This window comes from Chiloscyllium plagiosum, chromosome 6 (assembly GCF_004010195.1).
Source record: "Chiloscyllium plagiosum isolate BGI_BamShark_2017 chromosome 6, ASM401019v2, whole genome shotgun sequence".
In the NCBI taxonomy this organism is placed as follows: domain Eukaryota; kingdom Metazoa; phylum Chordata; class Chondrichthyes; order Orectolobiformes; family Hemiscylliidae; genus Chiloscyllium; species Chiloscyllium plagiosum.
The window spans coordinates 18,131,542-18,154,957 of NC_057715.1; the positions used below are offsets into that span (position 1 = coordinate 18,131,542).

The 23,416-nt window shown below is 38.9% G+C and overlaps 1 protein-coding gene across 1 annotated transcript in view; it reads right to left on the bottom strand.

The window, feature by feature from the left end:
* Positions 1–3,898: 3,898 nt before the first annotated feature.
* kpnb3 (karyopherin (importin) beta 3) overlaps positions 3,899–23,416 on the bottom strand; it is a 64,713-nt gene continuing 45,195 nt past the window's right edge. Inside the window, exons 17-26 of the mRNA XM_043691325.1 lie at positions 23,042–23,163; positions 21,071–21,167; positions 18,362–18,534; positions 17,173–17,284; positions 16,981–17,036; positions 14,163–14,285; positions 13,849–14,068; positions 9,736–9,964; positions 6,733–6,874; positions 3,899–5,494 (exon numbers count right to left, since the gene is read on the bottom strand). Coding sequence (XP_043547260.1) covers positions 5,408–5,494; positions 6,733–6,874; positions 9,736–9,964; positions 13,849–14,068; positions 14,163–14,285; positions 16,981–17,036; positions 17,173–17,284; positions 18,362–18,534; positions 21,071–21,167; positions 23,042–23,163 — 1,361 coding nt within the window. The 3' untranslated portion in view covers positions 3,899–5,407. The remainder of the gene's footprint in view (positions 5,495–6,732; positions 6,875–9,735; positions 9,965–13,848; positions 14,069–14,162; positions 14,286–16,980; positions 17,037–17,172; positions 17,285–18,361; positions 18,535–21,070; positions 21,168–23,041; positions 23,164–23,416) is intronic.

The following is a 23,416-nucleotide window of genomic DNA, read 5'->3' on the forward strand; positions in this document are numbered from 1 at the left end:
CAACTTACAGAAAGAGCCAAGAACAATTCTCCACTTATAAAGTTCCCAAAAAAACTAAAGCTCAGGCTTTTCCTAAAGGTAACTTACTCAACATGAATATGAAACAAAACCATCCATGTGATCTATTCTCCCTTGTTCACCATTGGGAGATAGGGAAATCTTCAAACAGTCAGCGATACAAAGCTAGGATTCTAAAAAAAAAAGAAATCTAGACATACTTACTCTGGGCAAAGGACAACTGGCAACTTGATGTAGGGAAAACAACAAGTTCAAACTGCTCACAAATATTTTGGTGCATCATCCTTGGTCAAATTGCTGAGTAAAGGATCTGATCAGATACATAAAATGCAACAGAAGCCTCGAACCAAATTTAGTAACCATACAAAAAGCTTCTTGCATATTTGCCAATCTGTTAGTAGAGTGAAAATTCTAGCCTCAGAGAAGGTTGGGTGTGATACTTTTTGTCTAAAAAGATCCTGACCCTGGATCTAAGTTCACAGGCATTTCAGGGTAAAGGGAAGCCTGTAAAGGAGTGGGAACTTTTAAATGCAAGAGTTACACCCAAAATCACTGACTTGCACTTCCAGCAACCTTTTACGCTGACTGATGATTGAATTTGTCTGGCCAGCATGGTCTACAAAGCCGGCCATGCTCCCAGGTCAAAGTCTGAGAAATTGCACTGGCTGCAGTGATTCAGGAAGGCTCTTCAGATTGCATTCATCCGTCTGGGAAAATTTTGAAAGATCTTTTGTATAAAACAATTACTCAAACTGAACAATGTGCAACTTCAAAACTACTGGAAAGTTTGAGAAGTCCTTCTCAATTTTAAACCCTTTATTCTTGGGACACCTTAATTAAAAATTTATTCATATAAACTGAATTAGGTGGTCACGAACTTGTAATTACATCAAAAGTATACTTTCTAATGCAAGTTTAATACACTACTTGACTTTGCTAAAGGAAACCTTTACCTGTGAGATTGTGCAAATGCATTTTAGCAGAAACTTGAATTGCAATTTAAGCAAAATGTTTTGTGAAGAAATTGACAATGTCCAAAGAGTAAATTCCACCCCATAATATTTACAATGCAGGAATTACTCCAACTTGCCCTGTCAGTACAGTTCAGTGTTATTGCTTTGATTGCTAAATGTCAAGTATTTTCATGGCAGTACTCAATGCTTCCATTGAAATTCTTAGTCTAGTCACCTTAAAGTTTCCTCCTTTAAAAGGCTTTGAATCACTTTGACCTTCACTGGAATAAGTTGAAAGTGATTTTAAATGCTTAAGCTTTGACAACATAATTGATTATTATATAATGCACTGTAACCAACACAAAGTAATTAACGCAATCCAATCCGGAGTTCCATCCTCAGATAAATTTATCTTCCTGCAGGATTACTGAAGAGGTACATGCTGCCCCATGCAGACATAAATCTAACATACCTTGCTACTGTTCACATATATACATAAGGTACCCAGCTCTACCTCACCATCATCTCGCTCATCACTTGACGTAATCACCAATTCAGTTCATCTGCTGCTGAAACACTCATTCTTGCCTTCATTAACTTTAGGATAACTTCAAACACCCTTGGCTGGTCTCCCATATTAGACCCCAGAGTTCATCCCATACCCTACAATCCATGTCTTAATCACAGCATGTACCATTCCCTAATCATCCCTTTTTCACTGATTTATGTTGGCTTCCAGACAAGCAATGTCTTGATTTAAATTCTCACTCATTTCAAATCCCTCCCCATCTCTATAGTTTCCCCCAGCTCCACAAATCTGCAAACTCTATGCTCCTCTAATTGTGGCTTCTTGTGCATTTCCAAATTATAACTGTCGCTGCAATGGTGGCCAGGACATCTTGAAAAATGGCCATATTGTAGAGGCGGAAGTGCTGGATGTCTTGAAACAAACAAAGAAGTGGATAAATCCCCAGGACCTGATCAGGTGTACCCTAGAACTCTATGGGAAGCGAAATATTTTTATATCAATGGCCACAGGAAAGGTGTCAGAAGACTGGAGGTTGGCTAATGTGGTGCCATTGTTTAAGAAGGGTGGTAAGGACAATTGTGGGAACCATAGATCAGTGAGCCTGATGTCAGTGGAGGGCGCGTTGTTGGAGGGAATCCTGAGGGATAGGATTTACATGTATTTGGAAAGGCAAGGACTGATTAGGGATAGTCAACATGGCTTTGTGCGTGAGAAAGCATGTCTCACACACTTTGTTGCGTTTTTTAAAGTAACAAAGAAGATTGATGAGGGCAGAGTGGTGGAACATAATCAAAATAGACTTCAGTAAGGTGTTCGACAAGGTTCTCCATGGGAAATTGCATAGTAAGGTCAGATCTTATGGAATACAGGGAGAATTAGCCATTTGGATACAGAACTGGCTCGAAGGTAGAAGACAGAGGGTGATGGTGGAGGGTTGTTTTTCCTGACTGGAGGCCTGTGACCAGTGGAGTGCCTCAGGGATCGGTGCTGGGACCTCTACTTTTCATTTATATAGTGTGAGGATAAGACGTATAGTTAGTAAGTTTGCAGATGACACCAAAATTGGAGGTGTAGTGGACAGCGAAGGAGGTTACTTCGGATTACAACGGGATCTTGATCAGATGGGCCAATGGGCTGAGGAGTGACAGATAGAGTTTCATTTAGATAAATGCAAGGTGCTGCACAGTATGACATACAATTAACGGTAAGGTTCTCGGGAGTGTTGCTGAACAAAGAGACCTTGGAGTGCAGATTCATAGCTCCTTGAAAGTGGAGTCATTGGTAGACAGGATAGTGAAGGTGGCATCTGGTGTGCTTTCCTTTATTGGTCAGAGTATTGAGTACAGGAGTTGGGAGGTCATGTTCCGGCTGTACAGGACATTGGTTAGGCCACTGTTGGAATATTGCGTGCCATTCTGGTCTCCTTCCTATTAGAAGGATGTTGTGAAACTTGAAAGGGTTCAAAAAAGATTTACAAGGATGTTGCCAGTGTTGGAGGATTTAAGCTATTGGGAGAGGTTGAAAAGTCGGGTAGTGTTTTCCCTGGAACGTCAGAGGCTGAGGGGTGACCGCATAGAGGTTTATAAAATTATGAGGGGCATGGATAGGGTAAATAGACAAGGTCTTTTCCCAGAGATCAGGGTGTCCAGAACTAGAGGGCATAGGTTTAGGGTGAGAAGGGAAAGATATAAAAGGTACCTAAGGGGCAACTTTTTCGGAGGGTAGCGCGTATGTGGAATGGACTGCCAGAGGAAGTGGAGGAGGCTGGTACAATTGTAATATTTAAAAGGCATCTGGATGGGTATACGAAGAGGAAGAGTTTGGAGGGATATGGACCGACTGCTGGCAGGTTGGACTAGATTGGGTTGGGATATCTCGTTGGCATGGACGAGTTGGACCGAAGGGTCTGTTTCTGTGTTGAACATCTATGACTAAATATCTTGGTCTGGGCTCCAAGCACTGGAATTCCTTTGCGACACTTCTTAGCCCCTCTACTTTCCTTTCCTCCTTTAAGGCATTTCCTAAAGTATACACACCTGACCTATCTTTTGGTCATCTTTTGGTAAAGCTCTTATGATACACTTTGGGATATTTTATTACATTAAAAGGTGCTCTACAAAGGGGTGCTGTTGAGTTAATCACAAACTGACTTTCTGTTCCACTCTAACACAGGGAACAAGGAGCAGGAAGAGAAAGAAAGGACTGAGAAGCAGAAGAATGTATCATGTGATAAATGAATTAATGCTGTTGTGGGATATAATGCTGCAAAATACAAAGAAACACCATGCTATCCTTTTCAGATTTAAAGAAAAGCACATCTAAAATGCTTGCTTATTTGGCAAATGCAGATAGTCAAAGAATAAAATGTGAGCTACAAACAAACATTACCAGAACAAGACAGGTTTTGCATCATTTATTCTGAAATTGAATTACATTAAGAGTTGCTTTCTACAAGTTTGTTAAAATCAAAATTTAGCAGTGTGAAAAATGAAAAGGTCTAAGAAAATTAACTATAAATACTTTTAACACTGCCTGAGCAGCTATTAGTGAAGAAAGGTCTGCCATTACCAATTAAACTTCCAGCTACTTTCAAATATTACTTTGATTCCTTTGTTTAATTTACTTAACTTTCTTAAAGTTGCTTAAATGTAAAGGAAATTAAGTCTGCCAGTTTTTTGTAAAACATCTCTTCATTTGCCCTAAAAAATTTTTAAAAATTAAAACTGCTTTACACCTATGTATTAAGTGTACTGCTGTTCTCTTGCATCTAAGCAGTCAGCGCCATAATGCCATGCAACACCAGCTCTAAAGTTTGCACACCCCAAAAAAACTTTTTAATCTACTCAAAGAAGTGCAAATGTCACTGTTTCAGATTCCGGTTTGAATTTCCTATAAAACATATGTGAAAGTGGAAGTGGGCAATGTACCGAAATGTGATTAAACATCATTTAAAGCAAATGGTTCCAGTATAAACCATGTGCCTTTTGAATGCACAGAAATTGGTGACACCAGACAATTTAATAATGCCTTTTTTATTATTGCAAGTTTGAAGTCGCATAATAAAGCAAGGTACAATCACTGATTTTGTCTTTAGAAATTCCCCAATCTCCTTTCCCACACACTGTTGGAATCAAATTTGCACTGACCAAGGACTGTCCTTGCAGGAAGATGGTATCCTACAACAGCTAAAACACTAAGTCACCATGTAAATTCATCAGATTTGTCTGTTGATCGACAGTGGGACATCAAATGTAAGCTGTCTCAAAATGGATTTGCCACTGCATTTCAAGTTGTTTTATTAGACTATGAGGTACTGCTGAACAGACTAATGAAATTCACATTTCAGAATTTGCAGGACAGCATTCAGCGCTGAAAAGGAAAAGAGGGCAGGATTATCAAAAACAATAGCACAAATGAGAGATCTTGCATGCTGCTGTTTAACCGGTAGGTGAACCTATTGCCTACCTTGAAAAGGAAAACACAGTTTCCACACTATTTAGAAGTACAGTACTAGATGTATAGAAATATCTTACCAATTTAATGCATACCAACACTAGAGCAACCTGTTTCAAAATAGTTATGGTTGATATGAAAGTTTTTGAAGTTTAAACGGACTGCATTTGTGCCATGTTCTGGTGATACAAGTAGAAAAATAATTATCAGTGCTGCATGGGCCGACTTTCTGTTTTAGGGGCAGGGTGGAGGTGGGGGTGGTGAGGGGAGATGAAGAAGATATTTCTCTGTAATATGCAGATGTCTTAACACACAACATACTGAACCACAGAGCTTCCTGGTACTCACTGCGGTCTGCATAAGTGACCCACACAACAATTCTCTCACAGAAGAGGGAGAAAAAGGACAAATCATGAATGATTTTTGTTTTTTGCATGTTAATATTTAAGGCCATTCAAGCAGAGTTCAACAGATTTTGTATTGCTGCCTGCTGGGCTTCGTTAAGCGATGTCATGCATTCAGTCCACAGTCCTCCCGAACCCTGAAATCAAAACAAAAACAGGCTTTTCATCAAGGTCAACACAATATTATCAAATAATAAATCACTGGTAATAAAGAACTTGAACACTGTTGAAAAGAGAAACATGTTGAAGCTTTTTGTCTTGCACTCATAAAGAAAGCTAAATTTGAAACAATCAACTCATTCAGAAAAAAGGGGTGCCGATTTGTTGGTTAGCTGAGCGACTGGTCAAGGCACTGCACTTGTGAAGGTAGATATGCTAACTATTTGACACCATTTTATCCTTCGATGTCAACTGTTGATTGTTTAAAGTTTGGCATTCTTAAGTTTATTCTAATGAATGCAAGATCAAAAAATTTAGCAACATCTCTTTTCAGAAACGTACAGCACAGCAAATGTCTTATTAACCAGCACCTGTGGCACCAAGAGTGTGCTGTTTGGTCAAGAGTTGAACATAACCAAATCAATGTGAAAACACATGCCAAGTAACAGAAACATAATGCAGGGGGGATGCACACATTCTATTTACAGTATAAATCACCTAAATAATGCAACTTTGCCTTTAATAAAATATACCTCAAAGAGCCATCTCATTTGCATCCTCAACTCTTGACATTAGTGTATTATCACAATCTGCACAATCTTCAAGTCGTCCTTCATCACATTGGGGGAGGTTTATGCCAAAATTTAGAGAGCTGTCTTACAGACCTCAAGTAATAGCCTCAGCCAGATTCATGGACTCTTATATTACAGAAAGTTTCCTCCGACACGACCATCAACACCTTGTTTAACCGTAAGGCCAGACCTATTACAGGTGGCATGTTCAACATTGGCTTTGGACCCCATGAGGTCTCATGGCATCAGGACAAGCAAGAAAAACTTCTTGCTGAATCCCACCTACTGTAATACTTCAAGATGATGGCTCACCACCAATTCCTCAGCGTTAGTTAGGGGCAGGCAATAAATATTGGCTTAGCCAGTGGCATCCACATTTAGTGAACAAATACATTTTTTAAAAATGGTAAGTTGTGCATCCTGCAAGCACCATCTTCAACTGAAATGCACCATATGACAACGTTACTTAAGTGCAAATTAGATTACACATTGTCCAAGCATGCTTAGAAATGTTTGCTATAGACATTTAAAAATAGCAACACTCAACTTATACAACATACATTTAGTTGGTACTCAGGTTTTAATACAACATGCACAATATTTGAAAGAAAAGACATTTCACTTGATAGCTTTAACAAACATACCTGTACTTGTCGAATTACATTTGCCAGACGTTTGCTACAGGCATCTTCGTTCTTTATAGCTTCATTTGTGAGACCATCAGCGATGATAGCAAACACTCTGGGAAGACTGGAATTATTAGGTCCAAGAACGATTGGATTATTACTGTGGATGAAACATAAGAATGAATTTGCTTGTGATACAAATTATTTCAACTTTAGACTGCGCATCTTACTTCATTGCAAGGTATGACTAGTACAAAATTTACATTTTGGCCTAACCAAACAAACTGAGCATTTAATAATCAATTTTGCCCCTGTTCTAAATATCATTCACCTATTACATTGTTCCATTCGGAAAAAAATGTTTAATCCGAAATTATATCCCCCCTACCTCTGTTACCTAACCCAGACACTCAACCCCCAAGTGCACTGAGTTCTTCTAATTCTGGCCTCACGCACATCTTCTCCATTTGACATTGCTCTAGTAATAACATCCACACCTTCAGCTGTCAGTCTCCTTAGCTCTGGAATTTCCTCCCTCAGCACGAAGCTCTCACTGCTGGTCTTTCTCCCCTTCACTAAAGAAGGATTTTGTAAATAAAAAAAACTGGTTTCTGCCCAATTTTTGATTACCTGTTTCAATACTATCATTGCTTCAATGTCAACATCTTAGAATTCCTTTCTTAACAGCACTGAGAGTGTACCTGCACTACACGGTGTGGTTTGGTGTGTCACGGTTCAAGAATGCAGCTCACCATCTTCTCTGGGAAAATTAGATTAAACATAAATGCTGCCCTAGCCAGTAAGTCCCATAGTCTGTGAAAAAGTAATTTTTAAAAACCTCAGTGGCTTGATGACAAAGTTTAACTCCAGAGATGTCTCTTGGGTGACTTTGCTACTTTAAAGACATATATTAAGGTAGTTGTTCAATAATCTACTGACTCCTATTTTCTTGACAAAATATTCCTAAATTATTGCTTCTTTAGGATGTCAGAACATTAAAGAGCAATTTGAAATGCTTACCAAACCCTGGGAAAATGTGGCTGGTGCTAATGCATAGCTGGATACATGGTGTTGTAGCACCATCTAGAGGCTTACATGCATATACAGTAGCAATCAACTTTTAATCACTACGACCACTAGGACTCATAACAGCACACAAACCAACAACCACTCTCAAGCAAAACCAACAGTGTACAAAATCCCATGCAAGGACTGCACAAAACACTACATAGGACAAACAGGACGACAGCTAACGATCCGTATCCATGAACGCCAACTAGCCACGAAACGACACGACCAGCTATCCTTAGTAGCCACACACGCGGATGACAAGCAACATGAGTTTGACTGGGACAACAGTACTGTTATAGGACAAGCCAAACAGAGAACAGCCAGGGAATTCCTAGAGGCATGGCACTCATCCACCGCTTCACAGGAGGCTCCCAAGCACTGAGGATATCACCTAGACAGGGGACGAAACGTCTGCAACGCATATTCCCAGCTTGGCGAACAGAACCACAACGAGCACCCGAGCTACAAATCTTCTCTCAAATTTTTACTCACGATCACTTCAATTTTCAACATCCCTGTCCCATAACTAAGCAAAGGTCACAGATTATGCGCCATTAATGCAGGCAGCAATCACAAAGGAGTAAGAAACTGCTCTGAGCAGCTCGAGTACTTCAGATGATTCAAGCTCCTGTCCAAACCTCCCTCTGCAAGTCCAAACAAGGAACCAATGGTTGCCTTGTCCCATAACTTATCGATAGTCAGTGTTCTAATAAAATAGGAGGGAATACAACAACACATGTGACAGAGAGAGGGGAAACCTCTGGCCCAACCCCCTCATTTCAGCCTAGCTGCCTCCCTAAACAATTTTAAGACTTGAATCTCAGCAAAATTGACCAGATTCAATGTAGGACTACCAGCACCAAGTTTCATTATCATTTTTGGATTAAAGAAATGCTTGGATAAACCAGTGAGATGTGGTCCTGCAATATAAGGCTATCCTATACATCTGACTGTCCACAGTGAGAGCAATCGAATTGCATTAGGGTGAATGGACCCAGTGCAAGTAATAGGGGCTAGAGACAATTTCAGGAGCATTCAATCAACATCACTTCAAAAATGTTCTTTTCCTTCATCTCTTGACTACCTTGTAAAGCAGCCAAATCATTATACATCTCTAAAATTTTATTCAAAGTCACATATTGCAAACATGCATCTCCAAACCGGAGTTTTAGTATGCAATGTACAGAAGCACAAGCAAATCTCCAGTTAATGCCTACCACCTGAATACTATTAAACATTCAACTAATATACAAACAGCTATAAACTAGCTGCTTCAACAGTAACTCCTACTATTCAACATTTCAGGGAAAGTTGTGGCAACTTTCCTATTCAACTGTTGCAACCTCAGCAGAAAGGCCCCACAGGTGGGTAAATACACCTCCTACTGAATCTAATCTCCCACAAAATTTCCAGAAGTTGATTGAGAAACTCATCCCTCTCCATAAAGGTGATCCCTGTTCGAACACTGGTAGAATTCAATGCAAATTAAGAGCAATCTGGTTATTCAGTTTAAGTTCAACTGACATCATTTGTGCTCTGCTCAGATTTAAGAAAATCTGGATCAGTTTTACTTTATGATTAAATTTGTACCTTTGAATTCTCTACACAATTAGAGGAGAAGAGCAAAAGCAATTTGTCTGCAGTTGAGGTGGAAGGCAGGTAAGATTCAATGGGCAAAGAGGTCATGGTGCAAGGCAAAATGGAATAGTAATAAAGGGTCTAAAAGAGGTGTGAATGTGATTTTTAACTCTTTAGCCACTAGTAGCTAAAATTAGTAAACAAAAATAGCATGATGCAGAACCACATAACATAGCCCATTGTGTCTGAAAATGACAGTTCTTTCAGGGAGTTATGCAATTAGCCCCAGGTTTTTGCTCGTTACCCCTCAGTCTCACAAATATTTCACAAGTTAGATTTAATTTGAATCAGACAGTCAGAAATAAAACTTGCCTTTCAATAAGATCACACAAATAACTGAAAGTGTGAACTGCTTCTTCTTTGTCTTCATGCAGTGGTAGCCATGACAACCAGTGAGGTAAAATCTCATTGACATTTACACATTCAGGTCTACACTTCATGACTTTCCCAACTGCAGATATACAGTTTTCTGTTGCATTAATATTTTCTTTGGTTCTGGACCCTTCCATTTGAATAACTCCCACCAGGAGCGGAATTGCCTCTGTTGTGTAGAAGTAAAATACATTTTTATTTTGTTCAAAAATGACACACAGGAACACAAAAGTTAACAGATCATTAAGCCCCCCCAACCTGCTCCAGGATTGATGTAACTGTGGCTCAACTTCACTTAACCGTTTGCCCCTCATAACCTTTGACTTCCTTGCTCATCAAAAATCTAACTCAGCCTTTAATAGATTTAATGAACCAACCTCCACGGCTCTCTAGGGAAAGGATTCCACAAACAACCCTTAAGAAATAAATTCTCTACAATTCAGTCATAAGTATGAAACCTCCAAATCTTTAAATTGCATCCCGTAACATTTATTTCTCCTGGGGAGGTCTATCTCTCAGCATCTGCCTGTCAAGTCCCGTCAGGATCTTAAGATACTTCAATAAGATCATTTCTCATTCTTCTGAACTACACTAAATATAGGCCAATTTGGTTACCTTCCCACTTGACCCACAAACAACCTTTGCCAACAACCCTGTCCAGGATAATCGGAGTTAAAAATTCACACAACACCAGGTCATAGTCCAACAGGTTAAGTGGACCACTAGCTTTCGGAACGCTGCTCTTCATCAGATCGTTGTGGCACAATCCAATTAAACCTGATGGACTCTAACCTGGTGTTGTGTGATTTTTAAACTTTGTACACCCTAGTTCAACACCGGCATCTCCAAATCAGGATAATCTGAAGTAGACTGGATACCATTCAGAACCAGAGGTAGTGGGTACAGACCTTTCTTAAGAATTTTTGTGATTTACAGCAAATGATGATTTGATCAGGATCGCAATTATAATGCGGAATAGCTTTGATACCATCTCAGCATCAAGCACACATGGTGAGCAGATGGCTTCAGGTGCCAAGTCCTCCTCAGAAGGGAAAGGGGCATACAGATTTGACCAGGTAAAGCTAGCCACCTCAGGCTACAACTTTGCAGTAAACCAACATATTGCTTTCTCCAATTTTAAAGAGAATGCTGCCATCAGGCCAAACCGATGTCTTGCTCATCACACAAGTGAGCCATGGGACGCAAGTAGTCCGGTGCAGGTATGATGCCAAATATATTTTTATAAGTCTCAAAGGGGGCAGACCATATCTAGCAAGACATTACATTGACCATTCACAATAGGCAGCATGCCAGTGTGCTGAACCAGCACACACTTGCAGGCCTTAGAACAGTACACATTTCACCTTTGACTTCCACGCTCATCCAAAGTCTAACTCAGCTTTAATATATTTAATGTACCAACCTCCACGGCTATCTAGGGAAAGCCTTTAAGAAGGAAACTCTCTTCAGTTCAATCATAAGCATATTGGACACATTAAATAATCTGAATTAAGAATTACACCTTAAACTAATGTTGGACTTGCAGTTTGGTTTGCAATGTTATGCACAGACATATGACAGAAGCTACATATATGAACACACTGCACCCTATTTTATGTAGGGTAAAGGAATTTGTACATTCATCCACCCTTTTCACTGGGAAATAAAGAGGGGCCATGGAGATTGCCAATTTCCACTGTACCCTCATGGCAATATCCTGACCAGTCTATCTGCTTGGCCTGAAAAGTAAGATTGACAGTCAACTGCTCTTGCTGCGTCTTCATCCCAACAATGGCCCAACTAATTAACAACCATGTTTAATGTAGTAGAAACTGGTGTCCTTTTCTCAACCTCGTTTCTTGTATCCTATAGTGAATGAAAGACAGAAAGCTTTGACTATGTCTACTTTGAACATTTAATTTCTGAACTACCAAGCAACTATTTAATTCAACAGACACCAAAGCATCTTTGAACCACAGTGTATGAATTATTCAGCAAAATATGACATCAGAACTCAATGCGCAACCAATGAATCTTTGAATTAAACTCAAACACAACCTATGAAAAAGATGAAAAGAACTGAACAAATTTAAGAAAATATGGTGGGATTAGGGCACATTATCTGAATTATATAATACTTATGGCTAACCATGAAGCTGCACAAAACTAGGACAGGAAGCTCCACTCAAGACACATTTATAGAAGTTTACAATTTCGAGCTTTGTGAACCAGAATAAATGCAACATATGCAGAAAATATGCCTGTTATTCAGACTTTAGATGCTTGGGGAACCAAAGCATTTATTGTACCAATCGACAATATTGCTTGTTGTAAAACTTCATAGTCAAAATGTTTAGTTATCTAGTCTAAAAGTGAGAAACAGAAATTTTGATCAAGCATATTTCCTGAAAAGGGCAACATTGGAAGAACAAATCAAATATTTAGATTATAAAGCACATATTAATGAATATTCCATATTACTATTATGGAACCCAAAATCAAAATCACTTTTGGTGCAACTTGGAAGTTAGAGATTCCTTTTGCAACCTGCATTCATTTAAAATAACATGTCAGCAAAGCTAATATAAAAAAAAACTTAAGTAAAATCTACAATACAGCTACTTATCAAAATAAACTAATGACTGGGCTGTAAGGGGCACTGGCAGGGCCAGCATTTCTTTGCCTACCCCTAATTGCCCTGAAGATAGGTGAATGGTCTTCTGGAACCCCTGCTTCCTCCTTAGGAATGGAGTTCCATAATTTTGAGCCAGACATAGTGAAGGAAGGGCAAGACAGTTCCTAGTCAGTATGGTATGAGCGCGAGAGGGGGAGAGAGGAACTTGCAATTGCTTGTGTTCACATGTATCTGCTGCCCTTGTTCTTGTACATTAGATGTTGTGGGTTTAGAATGTGCTGGCAAAGAGGCCTTGTTAAGTTGCTGAAGTGCCTCTTGTAGATGATGCACACTGTTGCCACTGTTGTGATTCAAATAATCACTGAAGACAATGAATGGGGTGCCTGTCAAATTGGCTGCTTCATCTGGAGGGAGTGAAGCTTTTTGGGTATTATTGGTGTTACACCCATCCAAGCAAAAAGGAATATTCTATCACACTCCTGACTTGTGTCTTGTAGATGGTAGACAGACTTTTTTTTTGGTGTACATGTGCCTGCATCTTAACAAAGAGTCTCTTAAAATCTACACCAGTTCTTTTGCCATGTTTGGCTAAAGACTAATGAAGCCAGAAGCCCAGAAAGCCCTGGTGGAACCCAAACTGAGCATCAGTGGACAGATTATTCCCTTGTAAGCCAATTAATAACACTGTCAACAATACCTCCATCACTTTGACGATAATGGAGAGTAGACTGCTATGGCAATAATCGACTGGGTTGGACTTTTCCTGCTTTTGAGCACAGGACATACCTGGTTAACATTCCATATGATTAGATAGATGCCAGTTTTGCAGCTCTAATGACAATTTGTAATTATATGGCAGCACCTTTGAATCCGGCTCCCTTTCCATCACATTAAAGAGTAAATAAAGTCGCACACCCAAGGAGGTTACAGAAAAATATTACCAATAGAAGTGCGCAATCTAGGTTATCACTAATTTATAAACAAAGATTAGAATTTTTATTTTTGAGGTTAGATTGACATAAAACTGCATCTTTCAGATAAGACTATTCATACTATGTGGAAATACTCAGATCAGGGACTGCGATAAAATCAACAAATTGAGGTTTAAAATGATCAGTCACACTTCTACAATGTTAACTGCCTCCTTAAGTGCAAATCTATGCTGAAATTTAGTAGGATGTTTTGGAAACCAATAGATACATATTTTAACCTTTCAAAATTGGTATAAAATTTGATTAAAGTGATGCTACAGGTCACAATAGAATCCTGTAGGAGGTCATTTCAATATAAATTACATTCACAGCTAAAAAGGGCATAAATGTCATGGGCTAAATTTCTGCTTTATTCTCATGTTGCTTGTAACTTTATGGTTTGTTGTTCAAGTGTACAAACAGAAAGCCATAACTAATTAAACCTACCTGTACAGAATGGTCTGTAATTCTCTCCACCAAACTGTGCCATAACTCCAACGCCATATGCAGCAGCTTGCCTGACCTCAGGACTGTTGTCACAGATGTATTGCAACATGGGCCTCAAGAAGTACTCTGCATATTTAAAAGACGTAGGACTGCAATGCTCAATTACATCATCAAAGATGCACAAACCCCACTGCTTGTCAGCCCACGGCCTGTGCGGACACTACAGAAATGAAACGTATGCATCAGTTTGAAAGCATTGGCTAAAATGAAGTTAATGACAGAGAGTCTGGGAAATTTAATTGCTTTAAACTTACGATTAGATTGACTATTAGTGGTAGAATTTGTTCAAACCATGGCAGTACTTTATCTTTGTAACAGCTGAACATCGAATGCAGTATGTCCGAAATTTTAGTCAAGATGTAAACATCACTATCATCCTGTAAGCAAATAGAACACTGCTTACAACACACAAATGATAAATTCAATTAGAATAATACATGGTAACACAACAAGAATTCAGTTTCTTTCAAAAAAAATTACACCCTGATCAATACAGTTCGAATCATAGAATCACTACAGTGTGAATGCAGGCCATTTGACCCATCGAGTCCACACCAACCCACCAAACAGCATCCCACCCTTACCCTAAGCCTGCATTTCCTATGGCTAATTCACCTAACTGACACATCTCTGGACTGTGGGAGGAATTTGAAGTACTGGAGGAAGCCCACCAGAGTTGAGGAGAATGTGCAAACTCCAGTCAGCAAAATCCTTCCCAAAAATCAAATTATTTAAACGTAATTGAAATTGTTGATCTTGTGCAATCCTGACTTTTAGCAAAAAAAAACCTGACTTTCCATATACCTCATTATAGGTTGACTTCACTGCTAAAATAATCCAAACCCTTTGGCCCAAATTATCTAATCAGTCAGAAACTTCATTCTAATCTTGATTAGACAAGAAGAAAACTACACACTTATCTGTAGATGAGCTTTGTGCAAAATCTTCTGGGCCAGGAATCTCCACTGCCAGCAGTGGAGTGAATCTGTGCTGAAAACCCTCCACATTTCTCAACACTAGTTACCGTATTCCAAGATTTAAAGTCCCTGCAGCCATTTACCTTCTTTCTGCCACTGTAAAAATGCGTAAGGTACAGGAGTGAGGCCACAGGTGCCAGATGGGTGGCTGGTAAATGGCCAAATGTTATGATAAATCAGGTGGGAGAAGGTGGCAGGTTGTTGGTGCAGCAGGGAGAAATAAAAAAAAGAAAACAAGGAGCAGTGTGGTATCTCAGGTTAGAAAAAAAAAATCAGGAGAATTTTGAGTCTGTGGGTCAGATAGTCCTACTTGTCAGATAATTTCCTGGGCAATATTTGTGCATGAGGACTTCCATATACAGAGGAACCTCGATTATCTGGCATTCAATTATCCAAATTTCAGATTATCCAGACAAGACCACATGGTTCTGATGCTTGGCTAAACTTACCTGGCATTCGATTATCTGAACGTTCCATTACCTGCCCATGTCATCTGGATAATCAAGGTTCCTCTATAGTCCTCATCAGCCAGCATACTTCTGGTCTCCAACTAAAAGACTGAAAAATCTGGGCCTTGACGCTGACCAGTCATTCTGTGCTAAAGTCAAAAGCTGCCCTGGTGTACACCACTACAATTGTAAAGTAGCATACCATTGAAGTCAGCTGTTCAGCTCCATGCATCTGTGCATTTGAACATATGTCAAGCATACCAGCTTACTGCATTCCCACCAATCCCATTTTCTCATGATAAAATAGCAATAGAAGGAATGACATATACAGGAAAGTTAAAACTTAAAAGTTGTTGACAGTTTATAATTTATTCACTTGTGGGATTTGGGCATCACTGGATGGCCAGCATTTATGGACTCTCTCTAGTTGCCCTTGAGAATTTGGTGGCACATAGGCAAATGCAAACACACAGGAAACCGTCGCTGTGAGATCACAGTCAGATCAGCCATGATCATACTAACAGAGCCGCTCTTAGGTCCTAAATGACTATGCTAGGAGGTGGTTCACGATAAGGATGGATGGGTGCTCGTGGTAAGACTACATGGCTGAAGACAGTTTGGAGCTTCCAATCAGGTGAATCAAAACAATTTTTAAAAACATCATGTCACATTTTCAGATGGATCACACCTTATTGATGGTTTTGATGAAGTTATGTAGCAAAACCATGATAATGCAGTAATTTCTACAAAGCTAAACCATTCAAAGTTAGCTTGAGAAAAAAAACAATGATTGGACGATTAGTGGACAGAAGACATTCAAGGGAGGGTGCTTACGGGCTCCAATGTTTGCAATCCAATTTGAGCGAGTTTAAGGGGCCTAGAATGACATCAGAATGGAGACTGCTATCAAATCATTGAAGAAATGTGGGAAATGCAATACACTTAATGGCATGAGGTGATTATCTGTAAAATTAAATGGCCAGTTACAACTTGAATGCTGATTAAGGTGATAGTGATGCAATTTTTATAAAGATTCCATTCAAGCAGCAAATTTGTACAACTTATTTAGTTGTAAAGACAAAATGCTGGACATTTAACATACTTAGTCCATGGTCAGCTGCTAAGCTGCATTCTTTTCTCCACTGTGAAAAGACTGAGTAAAATTATTGATTTTAGTGCAAAAAAAGTTAAGATCTATATTCAGGGGGCTAGTAATTTTGACTGCATTTGGAAAGGTAGGACATTCCCTCTTGTTCCCACTTTCCACAACTTCCACCTCCAACCAATCCCCATCCTCACTCTCTTCCCACCATCTGCAAACTCCATCCCTCTCAAGTGTGCACATTAGCAGATACTTATTTTTAAATGAAATTAATAAAAGAACATTTGGCTCAGTTTGTTAGATTTGGGAGCACAGACGGTGAGAATGGCCTCCGACATAGTAGCTACACTACTGAGGTAAAAAGAAAGGGCAGTTTTCAACAATTCCAAAAATATCGATCATGTATAAATCAGCCCTCAACTTTGTTAAAAAATTTAGTCTTGTACGAATACAAATGGTGTTACAGCAGATATTGTATACTATGCTAAATCAAACATAAGTAATATTACTTCAATAAGTACACAGTAAATACAATAAATATTACTTCATCTTGCAAGTTTTCTTCAACTTGTTCATCGTAGTCTTCATCTTGTCTTTTTGCTAAAGGCAAAAACAATTAAACTGCAATGTTAGAAACCTGCATTTAAAAATCTTAAAAAGATTGAGAAAACACAAGAAGTCAGTCAGAAGAGATAGCAACATACACAGAAACATCGAAGATATGACAAATGGTTACCTTGTCGTAATTCTTGATTTTTGAAATGTTCCTCTAATTTCCCCTTCATAATATTTCCCAGTTCCTCAAGATGTTCCTTGTTTAAGCAGCCTTCACCCATCAACTCTATACACTAAAGATCAAAACAGAGAAACATGCAGCAACTGAATAAACAAAATAAATGCACAAAAACAACAAATGAAAATAGCCCATATGAGTTAATTTCATTACAGGGGCTCCTGTTAAGTGACTCTAACTTTGCTGTAGCAACTGCAGTTGACATTATCGCCAAGTAGTTTCTTCCTCCCTGCCCCTTCCTCAGATTCTGCACCAGCCTATTTTCAGGATTTCTACTTGGGTCACCTGCGTGTATATGCATTCGTAACGTTAGTCATTCAGGTAAATACTTCATGGATTTATGATGTTTAGGGATTCTTTGACTTTGAGAACTTCAAAGAAAAGCAAAGAAACTGCTTTCACAAAGATGTTGGCTTTTTTGGGACATTCAAAGCTGAGCAGTTGGTGCACTAGCAGGAGGTTTTTAACATACAAGAACAGCATGGTTTTATTTTGTTACATATTTTAAAGAACAAAGTCACCAGCAATAGCTGATATTCAGAAAGGTGCTTACACCAGATGTACCTGAACTCTACCAGTCATTGAAGGTAGGCACAGAGGTAAGCAAGTCCTAAAATGAGGAAAAACTCCAACCTGGCGTGGTCTTATGTCATGTAAAGGGCCCAAAGTGGGTTTATATACATGGGATTCTTAAGATTGTATATGTACAAAAAAATTTAAGTCTCCCTTAACATTCAACATTGAGTATGTTTTAACAGTCTTATTTCACAGTGGTTAGCGATCCAAAGAAAGGATGTTGTAATTGCAAAGTTAGAGTCAAGGTTACTCAGGAAGCAACTAACCATGCAGACCGTAGTATCCTATAGCAGCATAGTCAATTATTTTATGGCTCAGACAGAGATCAATGGGTCTATGGATAAAGAGAATCAAAGGGAGGGTGATGGTGGTCAAGGCAGCAAGCTAGAGTTGTGGGAGAAGATCAACCATAATCTGACTGAATGACAGCAGACTCAGAGCTTTATGCTACACATCACATGATGATACTACCAATCCAATATGATATGAATCTTTAGAAGCATCCCTTTTTCATGCAAAATAGACAAATTTCCACTGCTCTATATAAAAAGATTACCTTCGCAAATGAATGCATAATTTCAGAAAGAACATCAGAATCTGGCTCTGTACCAATTCCTTTGATGAGGGAATCACACATAAAATGCCACATTTGTGTCACATACTCAGGTCCTTGGACACGAGCACATTCCAGTAACAGAGGCATTGATTCAGCTGCAGCAACACGAACACGTCTCAAGGTCAAGGAAGAACACAGTATTTAAAAAAAAAAAAGACAAATCTAACTCACTGTCATGGGAATTTAATGTTAAAAGTATAGCCTACAATGACCAAGATAAATAAACAATACAGAAGAGAATATCAGAAGCTGGGAATAATGATAAGTGAGTTGGCAAATGACAGAATTGGCTGAGTGGTTGAAAGTAAGGGAGTCAATAAGAAGATTGGAAGACGATAGGTAGACAGATGGGTTATTTGGGGACATTAATGGCAAATGGCACATAAAAGGTGTGAGGGGGAATCTAATTGGAATTTAGAAAATGTTGGATTGCCTGGACAGAATAGCTGTGAAAATGTTTTCACTGGTAGGAGAGACTAGGACACAAGGGCACAGGCTTCAGTAAAGGGAAGACCGTTTAGAACGGAGATAAGAAGAAACCTCTTCAGCCAGAGAGTGGAGAATCTATGTCATTGAGTACATCTAAGATGGAGATAGGTTCTTGATTGTCAAGGGGATCAGGGTTATGGGGAGAAAACAGGAGAACAGCATTGAGAAACTCATCAGCCATGACTGAATGGCGGAGCAGACTTGATGGGCTGAATGGCCTAATTTCTGCTCCTACATCTTACGGTTTTATAGGAGATGCACTTTGGAAGAAGTAACAAGACAAGATTCAGGGTGCCTCTCCAAAGATCCTTGAAAGCACTCAGGGCAGATTAATAGGGTAGTTCAGAAGACATATGGGACACGTACCTTTATAGTTGTGGCATAGATTATAAGAGCAGGAAAGCTATGATGGAATTGTACAAAACTTTGGGTAGGATATAGCTGGAGTACTGCATGCAGTTCTGGTTACCACACTATAGGAAAGCATGGGATTGAAGTAGAAGGGATGCAGAAGAGATTCACCAGGGTGTTGCGGGTGGTGGGGGCCTTGTCAGAGGTGTATAAGATTCTGAGGGGCATGGACAGAGTGGATAGAAAGAAACTGTTTCCCTTGGTTGAAGGGTACAAGGTGGCATAATCTTAAGGTGAAAGGCAGGAGATTTAGAGGGAATTTGAGAAATCATTTTTTTTCACTGAGAAGGTAATGGGAATCTGGAATGCACTGTCTGGGAAGGTAGTTGAGGTGGAAAACCTCGCAATTTTTAAAAGTACTTGAATGAGCACCTGAAATGTAACAACACTCAAGGATATGGGCTAAGTGCTGGGAAGTGGAATTAGTGCAATTTACAGCAGTTTTGTCATTACAGACACGATGGACCGAAGAGCCTCTTCTGGCTTGTGTGAATCTATGACATATCGAGGTTTGCATTTAAATAGCAGCTCTTAAAACCACAGGAGATCTCAAAGCACTTCGAAGTTAATGAAATAGAATTGTTGCTGTCAAGTAGGAAATACTGCAGTCAACTTTCACACAGCAAAATGCTATATACAGCACTGTGATAATGACTAAATAATCTGTTTTAATGACTATGACTGAGTAATGGATATCGGTCAGGCCACGAGGGATATTTTGCTTGCTCTTCTACAAAACTGCATCAATTGTCTTTTACATTTTCCGAGACACATCGACAGCTTTGGTTTTACTTCTCATCTGCAAGCAGCACCTCTGACACTACAGCACTTCCTCAGTGCAACAGTATAGTGTCAGCCTAGCTTTTGTGCTCAAGTCTTGGCATGGAACTCAAATCTACAACCTCTGATGCAGAGGCAAAACTGCCACCATCTGAACTACTGCTGACGTCTGGTTCAGAGTCAATTACTGCAAAAAAAAATGGTTAGTCAGCTTTTCACCAAATTTAACTGAATGTAAAGGGTGTCATCCCAATTTCAACTGTATTCAAGAAACAAAGGATACTGCAGTTAAGCCAACTCAACAGCATGTAACATAACTTTCTCAAATAGAAAGCATGAAGAAAACATTTAATTGCAAATCAGAACATCTTATTTTTGTAAAATTGTTAAATGGGAACAAGATTTTTCCCTTTATCTTGTTAGAGGGAGTTTGAAAAGAAGGGCTTGCATTGATATAGCTATTCACAACCAGACCACAGGGGTGACATGGTGGTTCAGTGGTTAGCACTGCTGCGTCACAACGCCAGGGACACAGGTTCGATTCCACCCTCAGGCTGTGTGGGGTTTGCACATTCTTCCCATGTCTACAGTTGTTTCCTCTGGGTACTTTGGCTTCCTCCCACAGTCCAAAGATGTGCACATTAGGTGGATTGGCCATGCTAAATTGCCCTGTAGTATGTTGGGCTGTGCAGGTTAGGTGGATTAGCCACAGGAGTTGTAGGGTAATGGGGATTAGGTGCGATGTGCTTTAGAGGGCCAGTGCAGTCTTGATGGGCTAAATGTCTTCTATCTGCATTTTAAGATAAACTTGCAAGTAATATCCCAGGATCCAGTGAGAACAGCTTACAACGCAACTTCTAAATGTCAAAGCACTTTACAATGAGCAAAGTAATTATTGAAGAGTAGTCACTGTTACGTAGAAAATAACAGCCAGTAGGTACCGAGCAAAAATAAACTTTGAAAGGATATCATCGTGAAAATAGAACTTAAGAAGAGGAACCATCAGTTTCACCACCTGCTCGGTGTATTCAGCAAACCCTTCCTTCAACTCCTTTGCATAACATACCTAAGGACAGAAATCATAAATTACACGTGCAGTTAGATCAGTGGAACCAATACAAATCACTATTAAAGAACACATTGACTACTTTAAAAGCTATTATTTCACTATCTGAATTTGGAGATTTTTATTTGAAAAGAAAACTGTCACTTTTAGTTGCATTTAAGTGACTGAGATATTATGGAGTAGGTAAGTACATGGAACAGCAGTGCTGATTTACCAGGAGGATTGCTCAAAGATGCAAAAAGTCATATCTGTCTGGTTAGCAAAAGTGGAGCTATTTAACAGGATGGGATTTTAAGTTGTACTGAAATCCCAAACATCAATGTCAATGCCCGTGACAATCAGAGCTCAACGTTGTTTTTCAACACCTGCAGTGCTTCCAGCACTGCACAGTTACTCGTTGGGGGAGGGGAGACCAGACAATTTACGTAATGGGTGACTGACTTTGAAAGCCAAGCCGGACTCCTGAACATGGATTTCCTTAATTTAGTCATCAAGATTGAAGTAATCAAGTTAAAATAGTGCTCAGGTCTCAGACATAGGAATTCCTATGGTGTTAAAAAGCATACAGCTATGTCTACAATGCTCCCGTTCCTTTGTTTGGGAGCCTTGTGCCGAGCATAGCTGTTCTGTATTTTGTGTATTTTTTTGCTTTTCTTTTTTTTTTGGTGTTGCTTTGCACAGTGTTAAGGTTTGCTTTGTATTATAGAGTAGGTTAGTAGATAGTAGTTGTATTGTGTGTGTTTTTTCTTATTATACTGATATTTGTGATTGATTTTTTTTTCAATAATCTTATATGTTTGTAAAGTTAAAAAAAATTGCTAACAAATATATTTACAAAATAAAAAGCATACAGCGTTGCAGCTTGTACAATTCTTTCCATCCTTATATTCTTGGGTGCTTTTCCCAACTGTAACAGCATATGGTATTAGCATCAACGCTAAGTACAACAACTTTAGATCCTGATCACTGCTCCCAAAAGAAAAACCTAGTGATTGGGCTGTTACCACTTGCACCACCTCTGGAACCATCATCACTTGTTTCTTTATTTGCCCATTGTCATACAGAAGAAAGGAGCAGTAAATAAGAAATAAATTCTGTTTATAATTATTTTAAATTATTTGTATTTATTTTATATGATCATTTTATTATTCCCTTTTCATCACTCCTACCATCCTCCCCATCAAACTTGACCCCTCTTATTTCTTTTCCAATCCCAAACCTTGGTAATGGTTCTTTTACATTTCTGGCTTTCTTCCAGTTTGGAGAAAACGCCATTACCCAAAAACATTACATATAGCACATTGCTGGAAATCTGAAAGGAAATAGAGTATTCTGGAAACACTTTGCAGTCAGGCAACATTCTATGGATAGAAAAACAGTTAGCATTTCATGACTTGAAACATTAAATCTCTCTCTGCAGAGTTTTCCATTAATTCTTATTTTAATAATGATGGTGATCTTCCTGATCTGATTCAACATGCACTCCATTGACCACGTGACCATTTGGGTAAGTATTGATGTTAAATATACATTTCTATTTGCTTTACAGTAGACATTTTAGTAGAAACATCCACCCTGACAGTTTCATTATTTTTAAAACAACTACACTCTGAAAAATGCAAAAAAAAGAATCGGTGTTTGCTTTTAAAGACATGAATTTTAAATAGCACACATTAAGTGAGCTTAAAGGAATAAAATACCACTGCGCAATAATGTAGACTCTGCATTTTATTCCACCCACGATGTTCAACTGATCTAAACCTGATGTTAATTCTATTTTTTAAAAAAAGATTGCACAACGCACTGACTCAGCTTTTTAAAAGGAAAAATGGTTTAATGTGGGCAGCATTAATCAAAGCCAAACTTCCACTCACCAGCATCTGACAAGCTGTTGCCTTCTCCTCTAAACCTGCAGTTTTGATTCCAAAGCTCTGTTGATCTCCAAGGTTTACAAACTCCCATCCATCATCCTCACTCATGCTCTCCATATCCTGGGCTGATAAAAAAACTGCACATTACACTTATGTTCAAAAACTTGTGTTCATCTTTAAGTTATAAAAACATCCCAAGTAATTTTACCAAACAAAATATGATGCCAAGCAATAGAGAGATATTAGGGCAGGTAATTAAAAAAAGATAAAAAAAGTGAACGAGTTTCCTTTTAAGACTCCTTAAAACGTGAGATTTCTTTTGAGTTGGCGGGATAGTAATTTCAGCCATCAGAATCTAGACAACTGAAGGCACAGTTG